The sequence below is a fragment of the Gastrolobium bilobum genome, unplaced genomic scaffold, assembly GCF_033153095.1.
Source record: "Gastrolobium bilobum isolate Gb01-03AN ecotype WA unplaced genomic scaffold, APGP_CSIRO_Gbil_v1 utg6928, whole genome shotgun sequence".
Classification (NCBI taxonomy): domain Eukaryota; kingdom Viridiplantae; phylum Streptophyta; class Magnoliopsida; order Fabales; family Fabaceae; genus Gastrolobium; species Gastrolobium bilobum.
The window spans coordinates 48,323-68,650 of record NW_026899437.1 but is presented as its reverse complement, the minus strand read 5'-3'; the positions used below and the strand labels follow the sequence as shown (position 1 = coordinate 68,650).

Genomic DNA, 20,328 nt, shown 5'->3' with positions numbered 1-20,328 from the left:
GGTGTATGGCAAAGCTTGTCATTTGCCTGTGGAGTTGGAGTACAAGGCCTTATGGGCCACAAAGTTTTTGAATTTTGAACCATCAGGAGCTCGGGAGAAAAGATTACTTCAGTTAAATGAGCTAGATGAGTTCAGAAGAACTGCATATGAAAGTGCAAGGATTTACAAGGAGAAGACTAAGCGGTGGCATGATAGCAAAATCAAGCACAAAGAGTTTGAACCAGGACAACAGGTATTATTGTACAACTCTCGACTGAGGTTGTTTCCAGGTAAACTTAAATCACGTTGGTCTGGTCCTTTTATTGTGAAGACAGTCTTCCCATATGGGACAGTAGAAATCTCCCCTCTCAAAGAGGACAGACCTTTCAAGGTCAATGGAAATAGATTGAAAATCTATTATGGAGAACAAACACCTAGAGACACAATTTCTGTCTCTTTAGTTGCACCTGAACCTTAAACAGTTGCTGTCAGGCTCGTGACGTTAAACAAGCGCTAGATGGGAGGCAACCCAGTGAAAGAATTTTCATTTTAGTAGTTTTTAAATTTTTGTTTTTATTTAAGTCAAGAAAACAGAGAAAATACAAAAAGAAGGTGCAGTGAGAAATAAGTCCACGCTCTCAGCGTGGAATCCACGCTAGTAGCGTGGAATCCACGCTAGTAGCGTGGAATGTTCAAATCAACAGTAGCTTCCACGCTTGAAGCGTCAATTTGACGCTTACAGCGTGGGAAAATTTGGAAAAAGGTCTCACGCTCAAAGCGTGGGAACCCACGCTGAGAGCGTGGAAAGGAAAATTTTTACCCGAAGCTCCCACGCCCACAGCGTCAAACCCACGCTGAGAGCGCGGGAGCCAAACTCAGAGTTTAAAAAGAACTGAACCCTAATTTCCCTCCCCATTTCCTTTTCTCTCTCTCTCTCTCTCTCTCGATTTCCTACCTCTGCCCCAGCCACCACCGCGACCAACATCAACCTCTTCTCCTCCCTCACCAATCTTCCACCACAAACCCAGCAAGCATTTTGTCTTCTTAACGTATATCATTCTCACATCAATTTTGGGTTCTGATTTTTGGTCGGTCACTAAGCAATCATGGCAGGAGATAAGGTATTGTTGCAACTCTACTACTTCCTTATGCATGAGTTGGTATTAGGTTTTGACTATTGTTGCTTGTTCTGAAAATACTCATGATAGAAATATATTTGGAGTAGCATATAAGGGTCAAATATTAGTTACGTACATGCACTCTACTTGTTCGATGATTTGCCTGATAAGGAAGTACGATATGATGGTAAGGAATGCATATGTGCTTGTCGAGCTAAAAATTGTGCCACCGGTAATCGATTGTCATGGTGATTTTTGTGTGAAAAATTTTCTTAGACAAATGTCTGCCATGCATTCGATTAAGTGATTGTTACAGTTTCTTACTATCCGTGTATGCCTCTCATATTGAGCATATTACATATTACTTGTGTTGTTTTCATTGCCAAGACAGATCTAAAAATTGGGAGCATCACATTTTGTATCTGAGTTGGCCTGATCATGAGTGCACTAAATGCTAAATTGGGTTTTATTAGATTACTTCAGTAGTTTGAAAATATTCATGTCAGCAATGCTTTAAGTCTGATTGATGATCATTGGAATTCAAATGTTCAAATTACAGGCCATGCTTATGATAATTTTTTTTAGCATACTCTATTGATCCAGTGCACTTTTATTTTGGATAAGTATTCTGATGATCAAAGATACCAAAAGAACCATTGTGAAAAATAATTCTGGGAATTTCATGACTGGTTTTCATTGTTAAATCTTGACATGCATGAGTTTCCCTGTTTTTGTGTTACTTTTCTGAGTGCAGGGAAAGAAAGGCAAGCAGATCACCACAAAAGGAACTAGTTCTGGCAAGAAAACTGGAGCAAGTCGTGCTGCTGGCACAAAAAGGGCTCGGACCTCTTCTTCATCTGTTTTTGATAGTACCAGGTTCTTATCACATGAGGCTCAAGACAGGTTTTACAAATGGTTTGGCCCCAAGAAAATCATACCAGAAAGGCGAATCAGTTCCTTCCTAAATGATGATTGCCCAGTCAAACGAACAGTGAAGAGGAGAAAATGGGGGAAGTTAGTGGGATTTGCTGCACCAAGCTCCAGCACAATTCTGAAAGAATTTTGTGCCAATGCTGACCAAGAGACAGTGGATGAAACTAGGAAGAGCTGGGTGAGAGGACATGAGATCTCTTTCTCCTCTGACGCAATAGAGCAATTCCTGGGGACCACATATGACCGTAGCAAGCCATGCCACTCTATACGGACATTTAATAGATTGCAACCTACGGCTGAAAAAGATTTGTACTGGGAAGACATGCCTGAAATTGCAGAGAGAGTCCGAGCTGCTATCACTCATCCTCATTCTAAGTGGAAATCAAAGGGTGGGCAGCCACACGTGCCAGAAAAGTTAAAAAGGGAGGATCTAAATCCAGAAGCAATGTTCTGGCACACTTTCATCAATTCCACAATCATTGCATCTACTAATTTAAGTGATGTCAATGTTGAGAGAGCAGTGCTGTTATATACCCTTATGGGTACAGAAAATCTCCATATTGCTGATACTTTGTCTGACAGAATAGTATACATCATAACTCAGAAGAAGGCTGAGATCCACCTTGCTCACAGTTCTTTGATACAGAAGCTCTGTCAAGCGGCTGGAGTGGAGATTCCTGATGATGAGCCCCATGATGTGCAGGTTAAAACAGACCTCACACAGACAAATTTTGCTACTATGAGCGCAGAATCTAGTCGGAATGCTCTTTGGAAGGCAGCCCGTGCAGCAGGTGGAGCACCTCCAGCATCACCACCTGCACCTGAGCATGATGCAGAGCCCGTAGCTGCACCTCCTGCAGATTCCCTTATGGTTCAGATACAAGAGATGAGGATCGAGCAGAGGTACCTGAGGGAGATGATGGAGAGGCTATGCAGTGATCGCGGGATTGACACTGCGAGTTTCAGACCACAGTTTCAACCACCTCCATCTCCAGCAGCGGCAGCATCACAGGCCGTTCCGGATGATGTTGTTGCTGATGATGAGGATGATGACGCTGCTATGGAGGACTACTGATGATTATGCACTTCATTACTTTCCGACTAGTATAGTTGTTGCTGAGGACATCAACATTCTAATCTGGGAATTGTCGCATGGCATGTTGTATGCGAGACCTGTTAAGAACTACACCACGGAAAGAACGGTCTAAACAGAAAATTTTCTAAAAAGGGGAGATATTTTAACCTTCAATTGTTATTTTTATTTTATTTGTTGTTTTGAGTTAGATTCAATCTTTATTTTTAAAAAAAAAAAAATTAGATTATTCCTAAAAAAAAAAAGCAGTTCCAGAATGTTCTGAGCTTACTCAGTAAGTAATTAGATTGAGTTGGATGAAGCATTATAACTGTGAGCAATTACTTGTTTTAATCTGAGAATGATGACTGCTCGTTTTTATAACTGTTTTGCTAAAATGTTTGATAATGCTTGATGTGAAACAATGAATCGAGATTCTAGTTTGGATTTTAACCGTGAGGATTTGAGCCTAAACAGAATTTTATTTCAGAGAGGCCTCACTGTAGTAGATTCTAGAACTTGAACTGTTTCTTTGGCTTGTCATGCATAACTAAAATGATAAGGGCATTTTTATTCTTATTAACTTAGAGCCAAATAGCCTACCCATAAGAATTTCCATTGTTAAGCCCCTTTGAGCCTTAAACCAGTTCATTTCAACCTGATAAAAATTACTTAATCTTGTTCCTCTTGACACACCTTGAGAGATTGAATGCTGAACAAAAGAAGAAAAATCAAAGTACTTCTCAAAAGGAAAAGTTAAGTAGTTAAACAAGGAAAGGAAAAGGTAGCAAATAAAGGAAAAGAATCCCAAGTTTGTAAAATGAGGCATAATGAAGAAGAGAAGGAAGTATTGTTAAAATCAGTATTTCAATCTTTCCAATAAAGCTTCCGACCAAATGATTCTCACCCCCAAACCAGGCCAAGTTACAACCTATCAAAGACCTTTTGATCAGTCTGTGCATGACAAATGGATTCCTCATTCTTAGGAATTGAGAATAAGTTCAAGCCTATGGAATTACTGCTACACTGATGAAATAAGTGTGAAACCCAAACACTGAGCGTGATGAGAGTATATTTATAACTGATGAGGAATATTCATGCTGGAGTTTTAATTCTTGACATAACTGAAAAGCATTGTTGGGAGTTTTTAACAAAGAGTTATACATGCATAGCAGTCTGAATTCTTAAGATGTTGTGTTCCATGTTTTCACTGAATTATTCTTTGCTGATAACTTGAATATATTACATTGCTGAGGACAGCAAAGTCCTAATCTGGGAATTGTTTGATATGCGCCTAGCATATAAGGAAATCTGAGCCAAAAAGAGAAAGAATGTTGATGAAATCTTAAGAAAAAGAGCAAGAATCACTGTTAATTTGTCAGAATCTTAATCAAGGATTGAATACTGATTTTATGCTAATTTTGTAGGAAAAAGCAAACAAACTGGAGCAAAACGAGGATTTTGCAAAATCAAAATCCACGCTCAAAGCGTGGATCTCACGCTGGCAGCGTGGAAGAAATTTTTCAGACAGAAGCGTTCACGCTTGAAGCGTGAAGTTGACGCTGAGAGCGTCAGTTTGCGAATTCTCAGACCCCGTGTTTTGCAACGGGGCAATTTTGGAAAAGAAAAAGATTTAAAAATCAAGTTTTTGATTCAGCAATGAGATCTCTATCCAAATTAGAGATAAGATTAGATGATTTGTGGTAAGATTGAATCAAGATTTGAAATTCTAATTTATCAATCAAATCTCCAAGGTTGTTACATGAAAAAAAGGAAACAAAGTTTAAATCAAATACAAACTCTTGGATGGGCTCAATGCCGGTGGTTATAAATAAGGAGATTGGGAGCACAACCAAGTAACCAATTCACAACTCAGAGCAAGCAGTAGAGGACTGAAGATCAAGAATTCTTCTCCATTCTTTCTAGTAATTATAGTTTTTATGCTTTCTTTTGAATATTTGTTTATGTCGGATATGACTATGTCTGGCTAAGTTCTTTTATTGTAGTTAGGGTCACAAACCCTATGTGAACCCTTGTTATGACGGATTGATTTAAATTATTTTACTCGTTTATATAAATTTCTTTATCTTACCTTGTTCGTATTTGATATTTTCTTTATTAAACCTGATCAATTTGATAGTTGAAAATAGTTTGAGGGTTAGAACCTTAAATAGGGATATTGGGGTTTCTGATCTTGAAAGGAGATAAGATAACTATTGGTATGCATACTAGGGATAGATGTATATTTAATTGCAGATGTTGGAATTATTGTGTTCATTGCTTAATTCTCATGAGGGGTTACTAAGGGATTAGGATTCTAAGTGAGGTTAAAGGGTTAAGTTACCAAGGGATTGGGATTTAATTATTAATATATTGAGATCATAATTATCTGAGAAATTATATAAATAAGTATTTTGTATCAATCCAAAGTAATAAGTGGGGATCATAGGGAGAGTGTTCCCTAACTGCAATTCTTTCTCATATTTTCAAAACCAACTCCATTATTATTCTTCTTTTCATTCTTGAAAATACAAAAACTCAAAAATAAGTCTTTACTTTTATGGTTACTAAGATTCAATTTAATTTTCCTAACAAGAGATCAAGCTTTTCAACTTAAAGTGACTGATTATTTTAGTACTTGGTTTTCAATCCCTGAGGAGACGATCTTTCTTACTACTTTACTACTTATGCGAAACGGTATACTTGCCGGATAGCATCAGGCGCCAAGCCTGGCGCCCCAAACTTGGGAGAAACAGAAGTTGAATCTGTCAACGGCCGGGCTCCAACTCTGGAGTGCCGTGCGCCAGTCCCGCGCTCCGTGCGCCAACTCTCGAGCACCGGGCGCCAGGTTGGCGCGCCGTGCACCACCTCCCACGCGCCGTGCGCGGCCGAAACAGAAGCAAATCGTCGATTTGGCGCCCCATACGCCAGGTACCGCGCCCTGTGCGCCAGTTTGGCGCTCCGTGCGCCAACCACCGCGCGTCGTGCGCCAGCGGGAAATTTGGTTTCTCCGTTTTTGCTCCTTTTTGCGGCGTTTCGTGCTATTTAACATATAACTTGAGTGAGAGCATGATTGAGAAGGAATAATCAATGTTTCTTGCATTTAATGACTATTTTCACACATTTATGATTAATTCCTTGCTTCTTTTAAGTTAGAAAACATCATCTGCTAGACTCACATCAGCGGTGTAGGCAGTGATTGCGATGATGGTGGTGATGGTTGATGGCAATAGTGGTGATAGTGGTGGTGACGGTGACGGTGATAGTGGTGGTGGTGGTTTCAGCGGTGGTAGTTGTGGTAGTGGTGGTGATAGTGGCATGGTGGTGATGGGGGTGGTCACGACAGCACTAGTGGTACACGGCGGCGACGACGATGGTGGCGGCGGTCGTGTTAGGATGGTGGTGGTGGTGGTGGTGATGATCGTAGAGAGGGAGAGTGATTAAGAGAGATTAATGTTTCTCATTTTGTGCCCGGGAACAAAAAAACAGAAATAAATTTTCTGATTCTTTTTTCTTTTCCCCAGTATAAAAATTAATCTGGTTCATCCTGAGAACAAAAAATAAATCGGTTTTTACAAACGATTTTTCTATCCATTTATCGAGAACAGAAATAAATAAAAAAATTGATTTCGGGAAGATTGTCATGCACACCCTTAATATATTCGTTACGTAGTAAGTTGGAAAATTTTAATTTAAAAGAAAGAAGTAAAAATATAGCTTAGAACTAAATATTATAACTTGATCCCAAATATTTATTATAACTAAAAATATAGCTTAGAATTATGCTTGCAAGCTTTTATTCAGTAGACCGTCAGAATAGCAAATATGAATTACGTATTCATACTTATCCTTTAAAGTTAGTGAGATTAATACACAGTCGTTACAAATTTACGATGACATCTCATAACTGAATTCTGAAGTTATACCAGATGGTATGTATTTTTTTAGATATTAACGGGTTAATCTGGTTTTTGGTTTATATGTCTTCATCTTCTCTGAAAAAATTGCGACTCTCAAAGTTCGAATTTATTATCTTTTAAGTAGGTCAAATTCTAGGGTTTAACTGGACCAACGTGACGGTGATGGTGTTTATGTATATTTTATAATCCTCTAAGCTTAGTCATTGCCATTTGCCAATGGCAAGTTCCAACGCCGTTTTGCAAGAATAAGGGCTAGATATTGATATCTGTTGGAATTCTGTGCCATTCCCACAAAATTAAAGGGTAGAAGGAAAGATGATGCTTTCGCTTTGTTTAGAAATAAAGGGAATTAGTTTAGATGACAACAAGAGACTTGAGTAAATGAAAAAGAAAGAATTTATTCTCACATGAAAGAGATCATTTAAATATCTTTATTTTTAATCCGTTCCCACGTTCCAGATTAATTTCATAATCAAGCCATAGACTTTAAATTTATGGAGATACGAAAGAGCCAACTGCTCAAGTCTCGTTAGGATTGAGTTAATTTTAAAAAAATAATAATAATAACGGATCATTCGGCACGCTTGTGATTTTAATTATTTCACTTTGAAGTGTAATGCAACTGACAGAAACGATGAAAAACTTATTAAAATAAAACTATATTTTGTCAGTGTGTCCTCAAATAACGTGTCAGCATATTATTAAATATAAATATAATTGTTTCTGCCAAAAAATATAAATATAAAACTTTCTTATATTATATTTACGGAGTAGGTTATATTTACAAACTTTTTTGTTCACAAACTCTTACAAACTACACTAAGTACGACCAATCATACTTTAATCATGCAGTGTACGACCGGTCGTACTTAGTGTAATTTGCAAAAAAAATGTTTGTAAATAGATCTTATCCTTATATTTATAGTAATATAAAATTTAAATTTAAATTTTATTGCATGGAACATAAAAGGCTCTTATATTATATTTTATCCAAGGCTCTTTAGGAACATGAAAGCCGCAGGGAATATGCCAATGCCCTTGGTTTACAATTTAGATTCCCCACAAGGAAATTCCTGAATGTGAATAATCTTTGGTGCTCTGAAAAAAATCTGAAAAAATCATTATTAACTGAAAACAAAAATTGGCCACTAAGATTAGATTAATAGACGGTTATATTTGTCACCACTTAAATTTACCATTCATACAACCAACTCCATAACCATTAAATCAATTTTACATCTAATAGTTGCCAATTAATCTTAATTATTTTCTCTCTTCAGAACTCTTATCCACTCTCACCTTCTTTCCATTGTCTTTATAGGTCTGTTGCAGAAAAAAAAACTGGACTTACTAACAGAACGGAACTGAAGATCTAGGAATTATGACACTGTAATTATGGTTGTCAAAATTTTGATTTTGATTTTTTTTTTTTTTTAAACATTCCATCGGTTCATCGTTTCACGACTAATCCGATTCGGGGCGGGTCCAGGATTAAGGCTTTAAACCCCTCCCAAATTTGATTTATTTATCTGATTTTATGTTTTTATGATTTTTTTTTTCCATCAAGACAATTTTATCAATATTCCAAAAGTTTTTATGTAGGGGTGTACGCGGTCTGGATTGGATCGGTTTTGGAAGCAAAACTCATCTGATCCAATCTCTTCGGTTTGATCATGTAATCATCCATTCGGTTTAGATTTTTTTTCAAATCCGGTCAGATCCAATACAATTTTTTTGGGTTTGGATTGGATCGGTTTTCGGTTTTTTGAATATCCTAAAATTAGTTTCATGATTATTGTGTAAATAACATATATATTGGCTTTGTAAATTTTTTTTGTTTGAAATACAAAAATATCAGTAAACAATACTATAGTTGATCGTGACTAAGTTTTTTCTTGGGTTTAGTTGATGAGTTAATGGGTCTTGAGTTTAGAAATTTTTGGGCTATGATTGGAGAAAAGACAACTAGGTAGATGATAATTAATATATTGGATCGGTTTAGATTGAATCGGTTTTCATCAACCCATCCGAAAACCGATCCAATCCAATTAAAATTTACGATTTTTTTTTTTGTTTTCGATTTATTCGGTTATCGACTTTTCGGTTCGGTTTTCGCGGTTTGAATCGGTTTGGGGTTTGGATCGGTTGATGAACACTCTTATTTTTATGTTTAACGATTTTTTTATATTATGATTTTTTTTTTTCATCCCGATTTTACTTAAAACTCGATTTTAACACCATTCACTGTAGTCTTCACCTTCTCCCCGAAAAACAATATTATAGATCCAGTTTTGTTTTCCATTGTGTCTTTGTTCCAAGTTCATTGTATTCATTCCCTCCTTCTCTTGTTATGGTCCATTCTCTGCACGTCCTACACCCAACTACTCACTGCAAAATGCAAATGTAATCTCCACATAACATTTACACCCGAGGCTCACTTTGCGCTTGTGGATGATCTTACATACATATATAATTACAAATTTAATTCGCAAGCTATTTTTTTTTTTTTGGGAATCAGCTGATTTGAGGTGGATTAGAGAAGGTAACAGTGAGTAAAATCATTATACGCAACCTTTTTCTTTCAGCAATATTTATCACTTCTCCTAGCTCTCGTTCTCTTTATAATAATATCCCATGTACAAAACACTGAAATATTTATAGATGCAACAAATTAAACATGTGCCAACTGTTAAGGCAGTCGCTCACATAATATGTACGCTAATTGTTGTCCACTGTTCACCATCCTCCACAAGATAATCACCGATGCTTGCTTGTTTAGTACTATTACTATAAGTTTAACGCGAAATTATGTATCTAACAATCAGACAACGTACATTATTTTCCAAACAACTGAAATTTTCAAATTAAGTTGGGAAAGAATGGGGCTAATTAACTTGAAAAAAAGAGTGATAGAGCGAGGTTAGGCCTGGTAGTAATATGAGCTAGAAGTTCCCTCTTCATATCCCCCCCCAAAAAAAAAAAAAAAAAAACTAGCAATAAATAAAATAAAAGTGCATATTGGCCACAGACCCTTTCTTTCAAGAGCTGCAGATAGGTTAAGCCAATAATCTCCAACAGGGGTTCAGTGATGCTAATCATTTACAAGGTATTATTTGTTTAAGTCTCTTTTTTTATATTTAATCGGTTGCATGGAAGTGAAGACTCCAGAACCTATGCCAATATACGAGTGTAAGCAGTCCTTAATTTCAATTTTCAAACCAAAACATTGTAGCATCAAAGACATGAGACAATGACATAAAATTTACATTCATATATCACAATTAAGAATCAAGAACTTTAAACTTAAGTTTATCGGAAAAATAAAATAAAATTAGAAACTTAAACCAGAAATGGGGTTCACAACAAGGTTTCCAACAGCTGACTATACGACTATCATGAACAACATTTCTTCCCCTCAGGGCAAATGGTGAGAAAAGAAAGTAAATGAAAATACAAACAGATAAATATAGTAAGTAAAACAATTTTCACCCCAAATCAAAAGCCTCCAAGAAACGTTAGTATTACACATAAAAATAGGATAAATAAATAAATGGAACACTCAATTCAAATAAACTTGTTTTATTTCTTCCGTGGTTTTTTTAATCCTACTTTAATGCTTTCCATCCTTTTACTCTGGTAGTCTGGTTATATAATCAATTGGCCACACCATTGTCCACTGTGAACTCTGCATTTATGCTGCTTTCAACCTTTGGTGGACCTGAATGACGCCTTGGTCTTGCAGGTGAAGCTGGGAAAGAAAGACGCTTCTTTGCAGTCCCAAAGGACCCCTTCTCTGTTTTCCCATTTTCTGTTGCTAATGGACTTTGTGTCCTGGACTTGGCTTTTGCAGACTGAGTTGGCACCATGTAACTTGGAACTGCTGGAGAGCTAGCAAGGCTCTCATCATCTCTCACTGATGACCCAGCAATGGAGTGCCTCCGGAACCGATCTGACTGTACACTGACCATGCTTTTTGAGTCATCATCCATAACCCAGCTGCCCTTTGGGCTTGCCTTCTTCAGTTTCTTAGCAACTGCTGTAGAAGCTAGCTTGGAAGGAGTTGAATGGGACTGTAAGCTAGGCGAGCCGGGATTTTGGCTGGCTGTTGGAGAATGCTTTTCAGAATTGAGCTGGAAACGAGCAAATGATTTGCTGATTTCTCCACCAGTAATGCTGCGGCTTGAACTTTTTATAGATGAATGGTCATTCAGCTCTTTATCCATCAGGCTACGGCTCTCCCAAGGCCGGGCTGCCATCCATCTTTCTAACCAACTCCAACCCCATGTAGGAATGGTTGGATCCATGAACATTGGATTTATAGATCTAGATGAGTTCTTCCAGTTTTGCTGTCAAATAATTTTATTTCGCAAATATTAAACCCTGAATTTGTTTGAAATATCAAGGAACTTAAACTTGTGGCTGTGAATTATATCATAGGCAGACACTGATATTCATTCAAAATACAATAGGTACATAATATAATATCCCACTTCATTTCAGGTAACTCGATACTGCCATTGACAAAAACTGAGGAAGAAGTTATGCTGCAAATTAACCAAGCATATAGTTGGATTGTGCAAAAAATCACTGGCAGTGAGAAAGGAAACTGCAGAGGATATGGCTCTAAAGATAGTGACAAAACAGAAAAGGATTCATGCATTTACCAAGGCTAAGATTCAGATGAAAAGAGAAACAGCTTCAAGAGATAAGGAAACAATGAATAAAGTAGGTATAATAACAACATAACAAGAATGCTTGTGTTCTCATTTTTGTTCTTTATACTATGTGATATTCTTCCAAAGATCTTCCAGTTCATCTAAATTTTTTTATCCATTACTTCACATATGTAAATTTATAAGAAAAATAGAAAACCTGATGAGTGAAGGCATAAGCCAGTGCTCTTTCTCTTCTCATAGTAGCCTCATACTTGCTTAGTAACTTGGCTTCGATTTGTTCTTTTGATTGTAGGCTGTCATCCCATTCCTCCCCAATCTATCATGACCATTTTGAAACAAGTTTAAAGCATTACAAACACAATATGTTAAAAAGTCAAACAAACATTGAGTCAATGACAAGATATTAGCATTTCAAAATAAATTAAGGAAATGAAAACTGGACCCGCATGCTCTCAAGCTCTCTTGCATGCTTCTGTAAGAGTTGTCTTTGCAGAGTCTGATTCTCCTCTAACATTCTGATCCTCCTAGAACGAATCTGGGATTGCACACGAGCTAATGTCTGCATAGAGCGGAGGGTACTTGTGGCTTGGCGTTTTACAATGGGCCCTTCCATCAATGATTTCAACCTGACCAGCCCTCTTAAAGCCCGCAATGCTCTTCTTGCCTAAATTATTTCAAAAGAAAGTTTACCTCGAAATGTAAGTCAAATAACAAATTTCCCTTTGCTGCAATTGTTGATTACCACCGACAGATATATAACTTGATCTATTTTCAGTAAAGATATATAAGATTTTATATGGATTCAAATTTAAAGAGTTAAAACTTGATCTATTGTTATAGTAAAACTTTTGACTCAGTTAGAAAACAAGAAATTGCCACATTATTTCTGTAACTGAAGCTTTTCACTTGCAGTAAAAAATTTAGTAAATTACTCTCTCATCCCATGTATTTGCATTTAATACTCAGACCTCCTGTTTATCGTGAAACCCAACGCATACCCCTTGTATGCAAAATGCTGTCAGATCTAGCAGACTGGTTAAGTGAACTGTTACAGGAAAAAAAAAAAAAGGACGAATTTTTTTAGTGGAGTAGAATTTAAGGTTCATTTTGGTTCCCAACTGATAGACCCATAGTTTATCATGTTTCTAGGGCTAATTTTACATAAATTACACGGTCAAAAGCATGATTAATTAAGTTTTATAGTGAAAAAGCATGAAAGTTAGAATCGGATCTAACATGTTTTGTAATTGTTGGTTTTGAAGGCAAATTGATAAGAAGTTGAGCAAAAACGGAACAAGGGACTTGGAGTTAAGAATGGAAGATCAAAGAAGTCTAGAAATACAACCAAGAAGCTAAACCAACAGTTATGAGCGTGTTAAAACGTGCTAATTACTGAGCAAACATGAAGAAAAGTTTCTGGATGAGCACGTTTAAATGTGTTGTTTAACATTTAAACGCGCTAGCATGAAGGAAGTCCCAGTCAATGAGCGGGTTCAAATGTGCTTTCCAACATTTGAACGCAATACAACAGTGGAAAATAACACTTTAGCGCGTTTGAACGTGCTGATCAACATTTGAACGCTCTCCTGCGATCCAATAAAAGCCATACTTGATATTCACTTAGGGCACGATTTTCACTCATATAAAAGGGGATTTCAACAGAGATTAAGGAGTTTTTGATAATTCTGATTGGAGAATCCTAACTAGGCAATAAAGGAGCGTGTCTTTCATGCTTTGAAGCATTGGAAGCGGGTGGAATTCACGAATACGCTGAGAACTCTAAAGATTAACAAGCTATCTCATCAATGGAGTTTGGGGATTCTTCATTGTTTTTATGTGTTTTTTGAATTCGCTATGCTAGGCTAGATTCTTATGTAGTTAGGGGCAGATGGACCCCAATTGAGTTTATATGTTTATGAATTAAATTGTCTCTAAATTTCTTCCTTTCTATAATTGAATGAATTTGTTTGAGTTTAATGTTTTTTATGAGTTTGCTCCTCATAGATTGATTTAGGGAAATTGTATGACAATAGGAATGTTGGTGCATGAACCCCGATTTAACAAATTCATCATAATCCTTGTGATTTAGGGATAGACATAGGGTATTGTGCAATCTTTAGATTCTTGATCTTAATGCATGTTTTCTTGAAGAACAACTGGGAAACTAGGATTCTTTCAAGATTGCATAGAAGTAAGATAACAAGGGATCGAACCTTAATTAATGTAGAAAGAATTGATTGGCAATATATTAAGGACGAGTTCTTGACTTTTTAATTCATAACATGTAGAGGAGATTGGGGAAATTGAACCCTAACTACACTTATCTTGATTGTCAAAACCAACTTCTTTTCAATTCTTGTTTTTACTTTTGCAATTTTATGTTCTTGGCTGTTTTTAATTTTAATTCAAAGTTTCTCGAAATCGATTGTCCATCTAAATTGTAGGTAGTGAACTAGTGCTTGAACACCGATCCTCGTGGAAACGATCTCGTACTCAAAGTACACTATTATTACCTTTACGACCGGTGCACTTGCCGAAGTCACAACACCAACCATTTGAAGGTGGAGTTGCACCAAACAAATATGTTCTTTACAAGGCTCAATAAGAATATAAATGGCAGTTGATGACAAAACATGACGACTTAATGACTCAGTCAACAAATCGTCAAGCTTGATAACATTGTAGAGTTAGTTGTATCATTTCTTTTATAAATACCCGGGGGTTGGGGTTTATTGTAGGTTTTTTGAAAAAATAAAATGACTCTCATTGAATGTTGAGTTAAATGAATTGTGAAAAAGAGGGAGAGGGAAAAAATGATGAACAAAGCAATTTTTATTGGTTTAAATCAAAATTGAAGCACATACCAAGTATCCCCTAAAAGCTGTTTGAATCTTGATTGCTGCCACTTCATCCTTTGGTTTACCTGAAAACCGAGCAATTCTGGCAGCTTCAACCCTAACGGCTGCTGTCCGAACAGTAGGAACAGGTTCTTCAGCATTTGTGGCAATTGCAACTTCAACAACATGATCATGACTGATTTCATTTTCTAGATCAGTTAATTTAATCTCTTCTGGTGGAGGAAGAGGAGGTGCTTTATCATTTTCTGAGTATGACTCAGAAGTCTGCAATTTTTGCTTCCCAAACCATTTCTTCTTTGATTTACTTGATTTCTGCAAAATCAGTTGGTAAAACTATATGAAACATCCCAGAAAATTGAGAAAAGTTAAATACAAATTTTATCCAAACCTGATCTTTCCTCTCCTTTGAGTCAGGGCTGAGAGCTTTCTTCACTGTAGAAAACCAATTTCCCTTCCTCCCCATTTTCTTGGCATTCCTTAATTTGATCCTTTATACCGAAACAAGAAAGGGGAAATTTTGAAGATTTGAAACCTCATAATCCAAAACAATTAAATTTGTAGTAGCAAATCCAATGGCATCTGCTGATATTATCAAATGACAATAGGACTAGCAAACAATGAAAAGTGTACGCCTCCTTGCACAATATAGTTATTCATTTTTTTCCTTTTAAGAAATGGAAAAGAACAATAAGCCTCTGCACGAGAAATTCATAAGGAACATTAATGGGGAAATAGAAAAATAAAAAAGTCTACACTAACAAACCATTCAAATTCCTAATCCCTAGTTGTCTATCAGTCCTGTATTAATTCTATCTGGGTACCCCATAAATGAAAGTAAACCACGTTTGGGAAACCAAACAAGAGGTTCTGAGTCGAATCAAACTACAAAACTATTGAATTTATCTCCCTTGTCGCATTTTTCATAGCAAGGTAGCACACGAAAATGCAGATTTAATTGGTTGACTTAGCTAGAACAGGATTCTAGTTGAAGTTGCAAGATTTTCGCCAAGGGAATAAGTGGGTAAGAAGAGATTGAGAGAAATTTACAGAAAAACAGGAAACTATTGATAGCTTAGATGAAGTTAAAATTGAGTTCCAATGAAGAAGAAAATGGTAAGTACCTGAACTGAAACAAAGTGACAGATCTCAAATATCTGCTTCTGACCCTTTCTCTCTCTCAGCAAAAAGATTGTAACTTGAAGATCACACTTGCATCAACCAAACTACACCTTTATTTCTCTCTCTCCTCTTTCTTCCTTTAAAGAGGGAAAATCAGATCTAGCCAAATGCTAATACAAAGAGAGTTTGAATTATAACAACAGCTGGTTCTGATTGGGTTGGTCACAGTGGGGCCCTAGTGGTTTTACCCTGTCCAAGTAATCAAATCAAATTAACGGTGTCGCTCATGAGTGATGATGTTGGTAATGCTTGATGAGGTGGAAAACTAAACAAAGTGTCACATTTTTTATAATTTTTTTATCCAAAATGTTACGTAAATAATAGAGTAAATATCTTTTTTGGTCCTCACCAAATTTTACTATGCCCGTTTTAGTCCCTAACAAATAAAAAGGCTCATCGTGGTCCCTAAAAAATTTAAAATTGACCCTCTTTAGTCCTTTTAGGGATTAATATGGGTCTTTTTTAAATTTGTGATGGACAACGATTTCAACTAAATAGGTCTATTTTGAATTTTTTAGGGACCATAGTGGGCCTTTTTATTTGCTAGGGACTAAAGAGGACATCGTAAAATTTATTGAGAACCAAAAAGTGTATTTACTCTAAATAATATTTTTTATCAAATTAGCACGTGTTGAAATTTCTTAAGACTGATAGCAAATTTAATTAGGCTATGTGACATATTTCTATTAACATAGGGATACCAAATTTGTTATGACTAATAATGGTTTAATCAATTTTTTCTCCAAAAGTATATTATGTGTCATAAAATTATAGGCTAATTAAATTCGTTATTATTTCTAACGAATTTAATAAATATGAGATTAATTTTGAGTTTCCGACTCTAATGGTATGACAATTATTCATATTTGAACCCCTACTTCTTTTTTATTCGTCCATCGTGATATTATACTATCACTTTATCCAATTCTTGGAAAGCAATTTAATGCAACTTATCACGATTCCTTATTTTCTTGCAGTGATAACTTATAACTGAAGAGTTTCTAGTAACTTTATTTTTGGCTTTTACCAAATGAAAAAAAAAATTCTCATATTAAAGCGTACAATTTTGTGTTAAAACGGTCATAGTTTAATGGGTTTTATTATTCTCCTTCAACATAAGATAGGTATCTTATGTTGTAGAGATAAAATGGGTGAGTCCCACCATTACAAGAAAAAAGAAAAATGTGAGGTGCGGAAATCGAAGTGAGAGAGTAGGAGAAAAGTAATCTTATGTAAAAGAAGAGTAATATTTTCCTAGTTTAATACATATTTATTAGCTATTTATATTCTCTGTATATGCAAAATTAAAAAAAAGATATTGTAAAGTAAAAAATAAAAAAATAAAAGATATGCACTAAAATAAAATTATGTCATTTAAAATAATATAAATTTGTGTTATTTAAAATAATTAATGCTTTTTTATTTGGGGAAGGATATACTTACCACCAAAAATATTTATCACATTTACAACCAATTTAATTACCGTTGATTTTTGTTAATCTAACGGTTATAATTTATCGAAAATTATTGGATTGCACTTATTAATTAATTATTAATTTTCAATAAATTCAATAAATTATAATCGTTAGATTAACAGAAATTAATGATAATTAGATTGGTCGTAAAGATAGTAAATATTTTTTGTGGTAAGTATTTCTTACCCTTTTTCCATTTAGTAAATAATAATGCTTTAGTTTAATTTTTTTCCCCACTAGGTGTAGTGTAGCTCATAATAGATGGTGGTAACTTGTCGAACAAACTCATCTAACTACCTATAAGGCTATAATTCATAAACATCTACGCAAGCTGTGTTCTAAAAATATATGAACCACATCCTTTTCATACTTCTTGAATTGCATCCAGTCTCGAACATTTTAATGCAGAGAGCAAGTTTTATTTGATTAAAGAAGTATTATCCCTGAATGAAGATGGTACTCGATCCTAGCTAAAGTCATCTTCCTTTTATATGTGCTAGCATGGAGTTTAAAAAACATATATGCCTAAATTGTAAATTCCACCATTACAAGTTTTTAATAAATTAATAAGCTACACTATCAAATTATAGTAGAAGCGTGGCAGGGTTCATGACCATTTCAAATAATTTATCTTTTCTTGGTAAAAGTTTGATTTTTTGACTCAAGATCGTTGCCTTTGTAAATATAACAAATTCATTTCTATGGTATATCATATTCCTCCGTTAATTTTATAGGTAAAGGTATTAGGCATAATAAATCCAAATTATTAAACGATTAATTATAATAGTACTATAATAGGATAAAAAAATACTAACTAGCTCAGATAAAGAAAATTAAATAATTGCGAAGGCATATGATTAAAGTCCACTTTCATTCGTCTTTTTCTTCAAATATAATGGGTGTGAGTTGAAACCTGAAAAATAAAATGAAATCCTAGTGGTGGGATTGGAGTATCAATCAATGCTAATTAGATACATAAGTTTATTAAAATATAAATTTCCTTAAAATGGATATTTTATCAAAATAAAACCCCTTAAAATATGAAAAGATGTCAATATCATAAATAACATAATTATCATCAAATCCGTAAACTCTGTATTCTGCATAATCTATTTTGCATAATTTTTTATGGGTTTTTTGTCTATTGGTTTTTATTGTTTTTGGCAGAAAACCAAGATATTTTTAAAATTCAATTTTATTTTCATCCTTATTTTTGTACAACACTAGATAGTTGGATATTGGATACAAATACTGATTCTAAAATTATTTCACGTTTATTAATAAAACTGTTAGAAATTAATTCTGCTTTTTTATTGGTTTCTGAATGCAGGGAGGAACTGCTTCCCATGGCCGACATTGTAACCCCAAATATAAAAGAGGCATCGCTTTTACTTGGTGACATGCCACTAAAATCTATTTCTGATATGAGCACTGCTGCAAAATTGATACATGATTTGGGTCCTAGGTTCGTTGCTGTTTAATATATTTGAACTTTTTGGTTCCAGTCTAACTAAATCATGTTTTAAAAGTATTAAGATTTTTTGTCTGTAACTGTTATGAATAGTTATTTGTCTATGCTTTAAGAAACTTGTGGAAATTTCAAATGTAAGTTTCTTCTTAAACAGAACTAAGTTTCTAACTTGGATGCATTAGTAGACTTTCAACATTTTGTTTGGTACAGCTTGAGCTTTACAAGACATAACATATTGTCCTTTTAAAATTTTATTTCATGTTTTGACAAAATTCGAACTATTAGAAAATAATGTCACTAATTGCTCTTGCAGTACTCTTAAATCAAATATGTTAAATAACAAGAGAAAAGAGAGTAACATTTGAAATATTTCTGTGTGTATTGACTGATGAAGGTTGTACAATATATAAACACACTAATGGACTAAGCTTAAACCTAATGTAATCTGACCTAATACAAAATAAGGAAACCCTAATTACAATATATTTCTAACACTCCCCCTCAAGCTGGAGCGTATAGGTTATATGCACCAAGCTTGTTACATATAAACTCTATTCGAGGGCCCCTCAAATATTTTGTAAACACATCTGCTAATTGCTCATTAGAGGGTACAAAGCTAGTTTTAATTTCACCAGCAAGAACCTTTTCTCGAACAAAGTGGCAATCTATTTCTATATGCTTGGTTCTTTCATGAAACACTGGATTTGATGAAATGTGAAATGTGTAGAGCTGCTTGATTATCACAAATGAGAGTTTTCTGTCCAGTGTCTCCAAACTTAAGTTCTCTGAGAAGCTGTTTAAGCCAAATGAGCTCGCAAGTAGTAGTCGCCATAGAGCGGTATTCTGCTTCAGCACTTGATCTGGCAACTACGCTTTGTTTCTTACTTTTCCAGGAAATCAAGTTGCCTGCAACAAAGACACAATACCCAGAAGTAGATCTCCTATCAGTTGGACAACCAGCCCAATCAGCATCACAATAGCCAACCACTTTATCATGACCTTTATCTTCATATTCAAGGCTTTTCCCTGGAGATGCCTTGATATACTTAAGAATACGAATGACTGCATTCCAATGTTCTTGACATGGAGAATTGAGAAATTGACTGACAACACTAACTGCAAAGGAAATATCAGGCCGAGTGACTATGAGGTAGTTCAATTTTCCAACCAATCTTCTATACTGCTCAGGATTTGAAAAGGGCTCCCCCTGATTTGGTAGAAGCTTGATACTTGGATCCATAGGAGTATCAACAGACTTTGAATTTAACAGAGCAGTTTCTTCAAGAATATCCACAGCATGTTTCCTCTGAGATATCACAACACCAGCTTTAGATTGGGCCACCTTGATTCCTAAGAAGTATCGAAGTTTCCCAAGATCCTTAGTCTGAAAATGATGACATAAGTGTTGTTTCAATCGAGTGATCCCATGCCGATTACTGCCTGTGATGACAATATCATCCACATATACCACCAGATAAATAGATCCAGAAGCAGAATGATGATAAAAGAGAGAAAGATCAGCTGCACTCCGAGTCATGCCAAATTGTTGAACAACACTACTAAATTTACCAAACCAAGCTCTTGGAGATTGTTTGAGGCTATAGAGAGACTTACGAAGACGACAAACAAGACCTGACTCCCCCTGAG

The 20,328-nt window shown here is 35.4% G+C and overlaps 1 protein-coding gene across 1 annotated transcript; it reads right to left on the bottom strand.

The window, feature by feature from the left end:
- Window positions 1–10,378: 10,378 nt before the first annotated feature.
- Window positions 10,379–15,807, bottom strand: LOC133290448 (protein IQ-DOMAIN 2-like). Its single transcript, XM_061488526.1, has 6 exons — window positions 15,678–15,807; window positions 14,945–15,044; window positions 14,563–14,868; window positions 12,141–12,362; window positions 11,895–12,014; window positions 10,379–11,368 (listed from the first exon to the last, which is right to left on the bottom strand). The coding sequence occupies exons 2-6, from the start codon at window positions 15,017–15,019 to the stop codon at window positions 10,676–10,678; spliced, it is 1,416 nt and encodes a 471-aa protein (XP_061344510.1). The 5' UTR covers window positions 15,020–15,044; window positions 15,678–15,807; the 3' UTR covers window positions 10,379–10,675.
- Between the last annotated feature and the right edge of the window lie 4,521 nt (window positions 15,808–20,328).

Coding starts and splice junctions, on each gene's coding strand:
- LOC133290448 (XM_061488526.1), bottom strand. CDS start 15,019: ATGGGGAGGAAGGGAAATTGGTTTTCTACAGTGAAGAAAGCTCTCAGC. Junction 12,363..14,562: donor CAGCTTTTAGGGGATACTTG/GTATGTGCTTCA, acceptor GAAATAATTTAG/GCAAGAAGAGCATTGCGGGC. Junction 12,015..12,140: donor GAGAGCTTGAGAGCATGCGG/GTCCAGTTTTCA, acceptor TGGTCATGATAG/ATTGGGGAGGAATGGGATGA.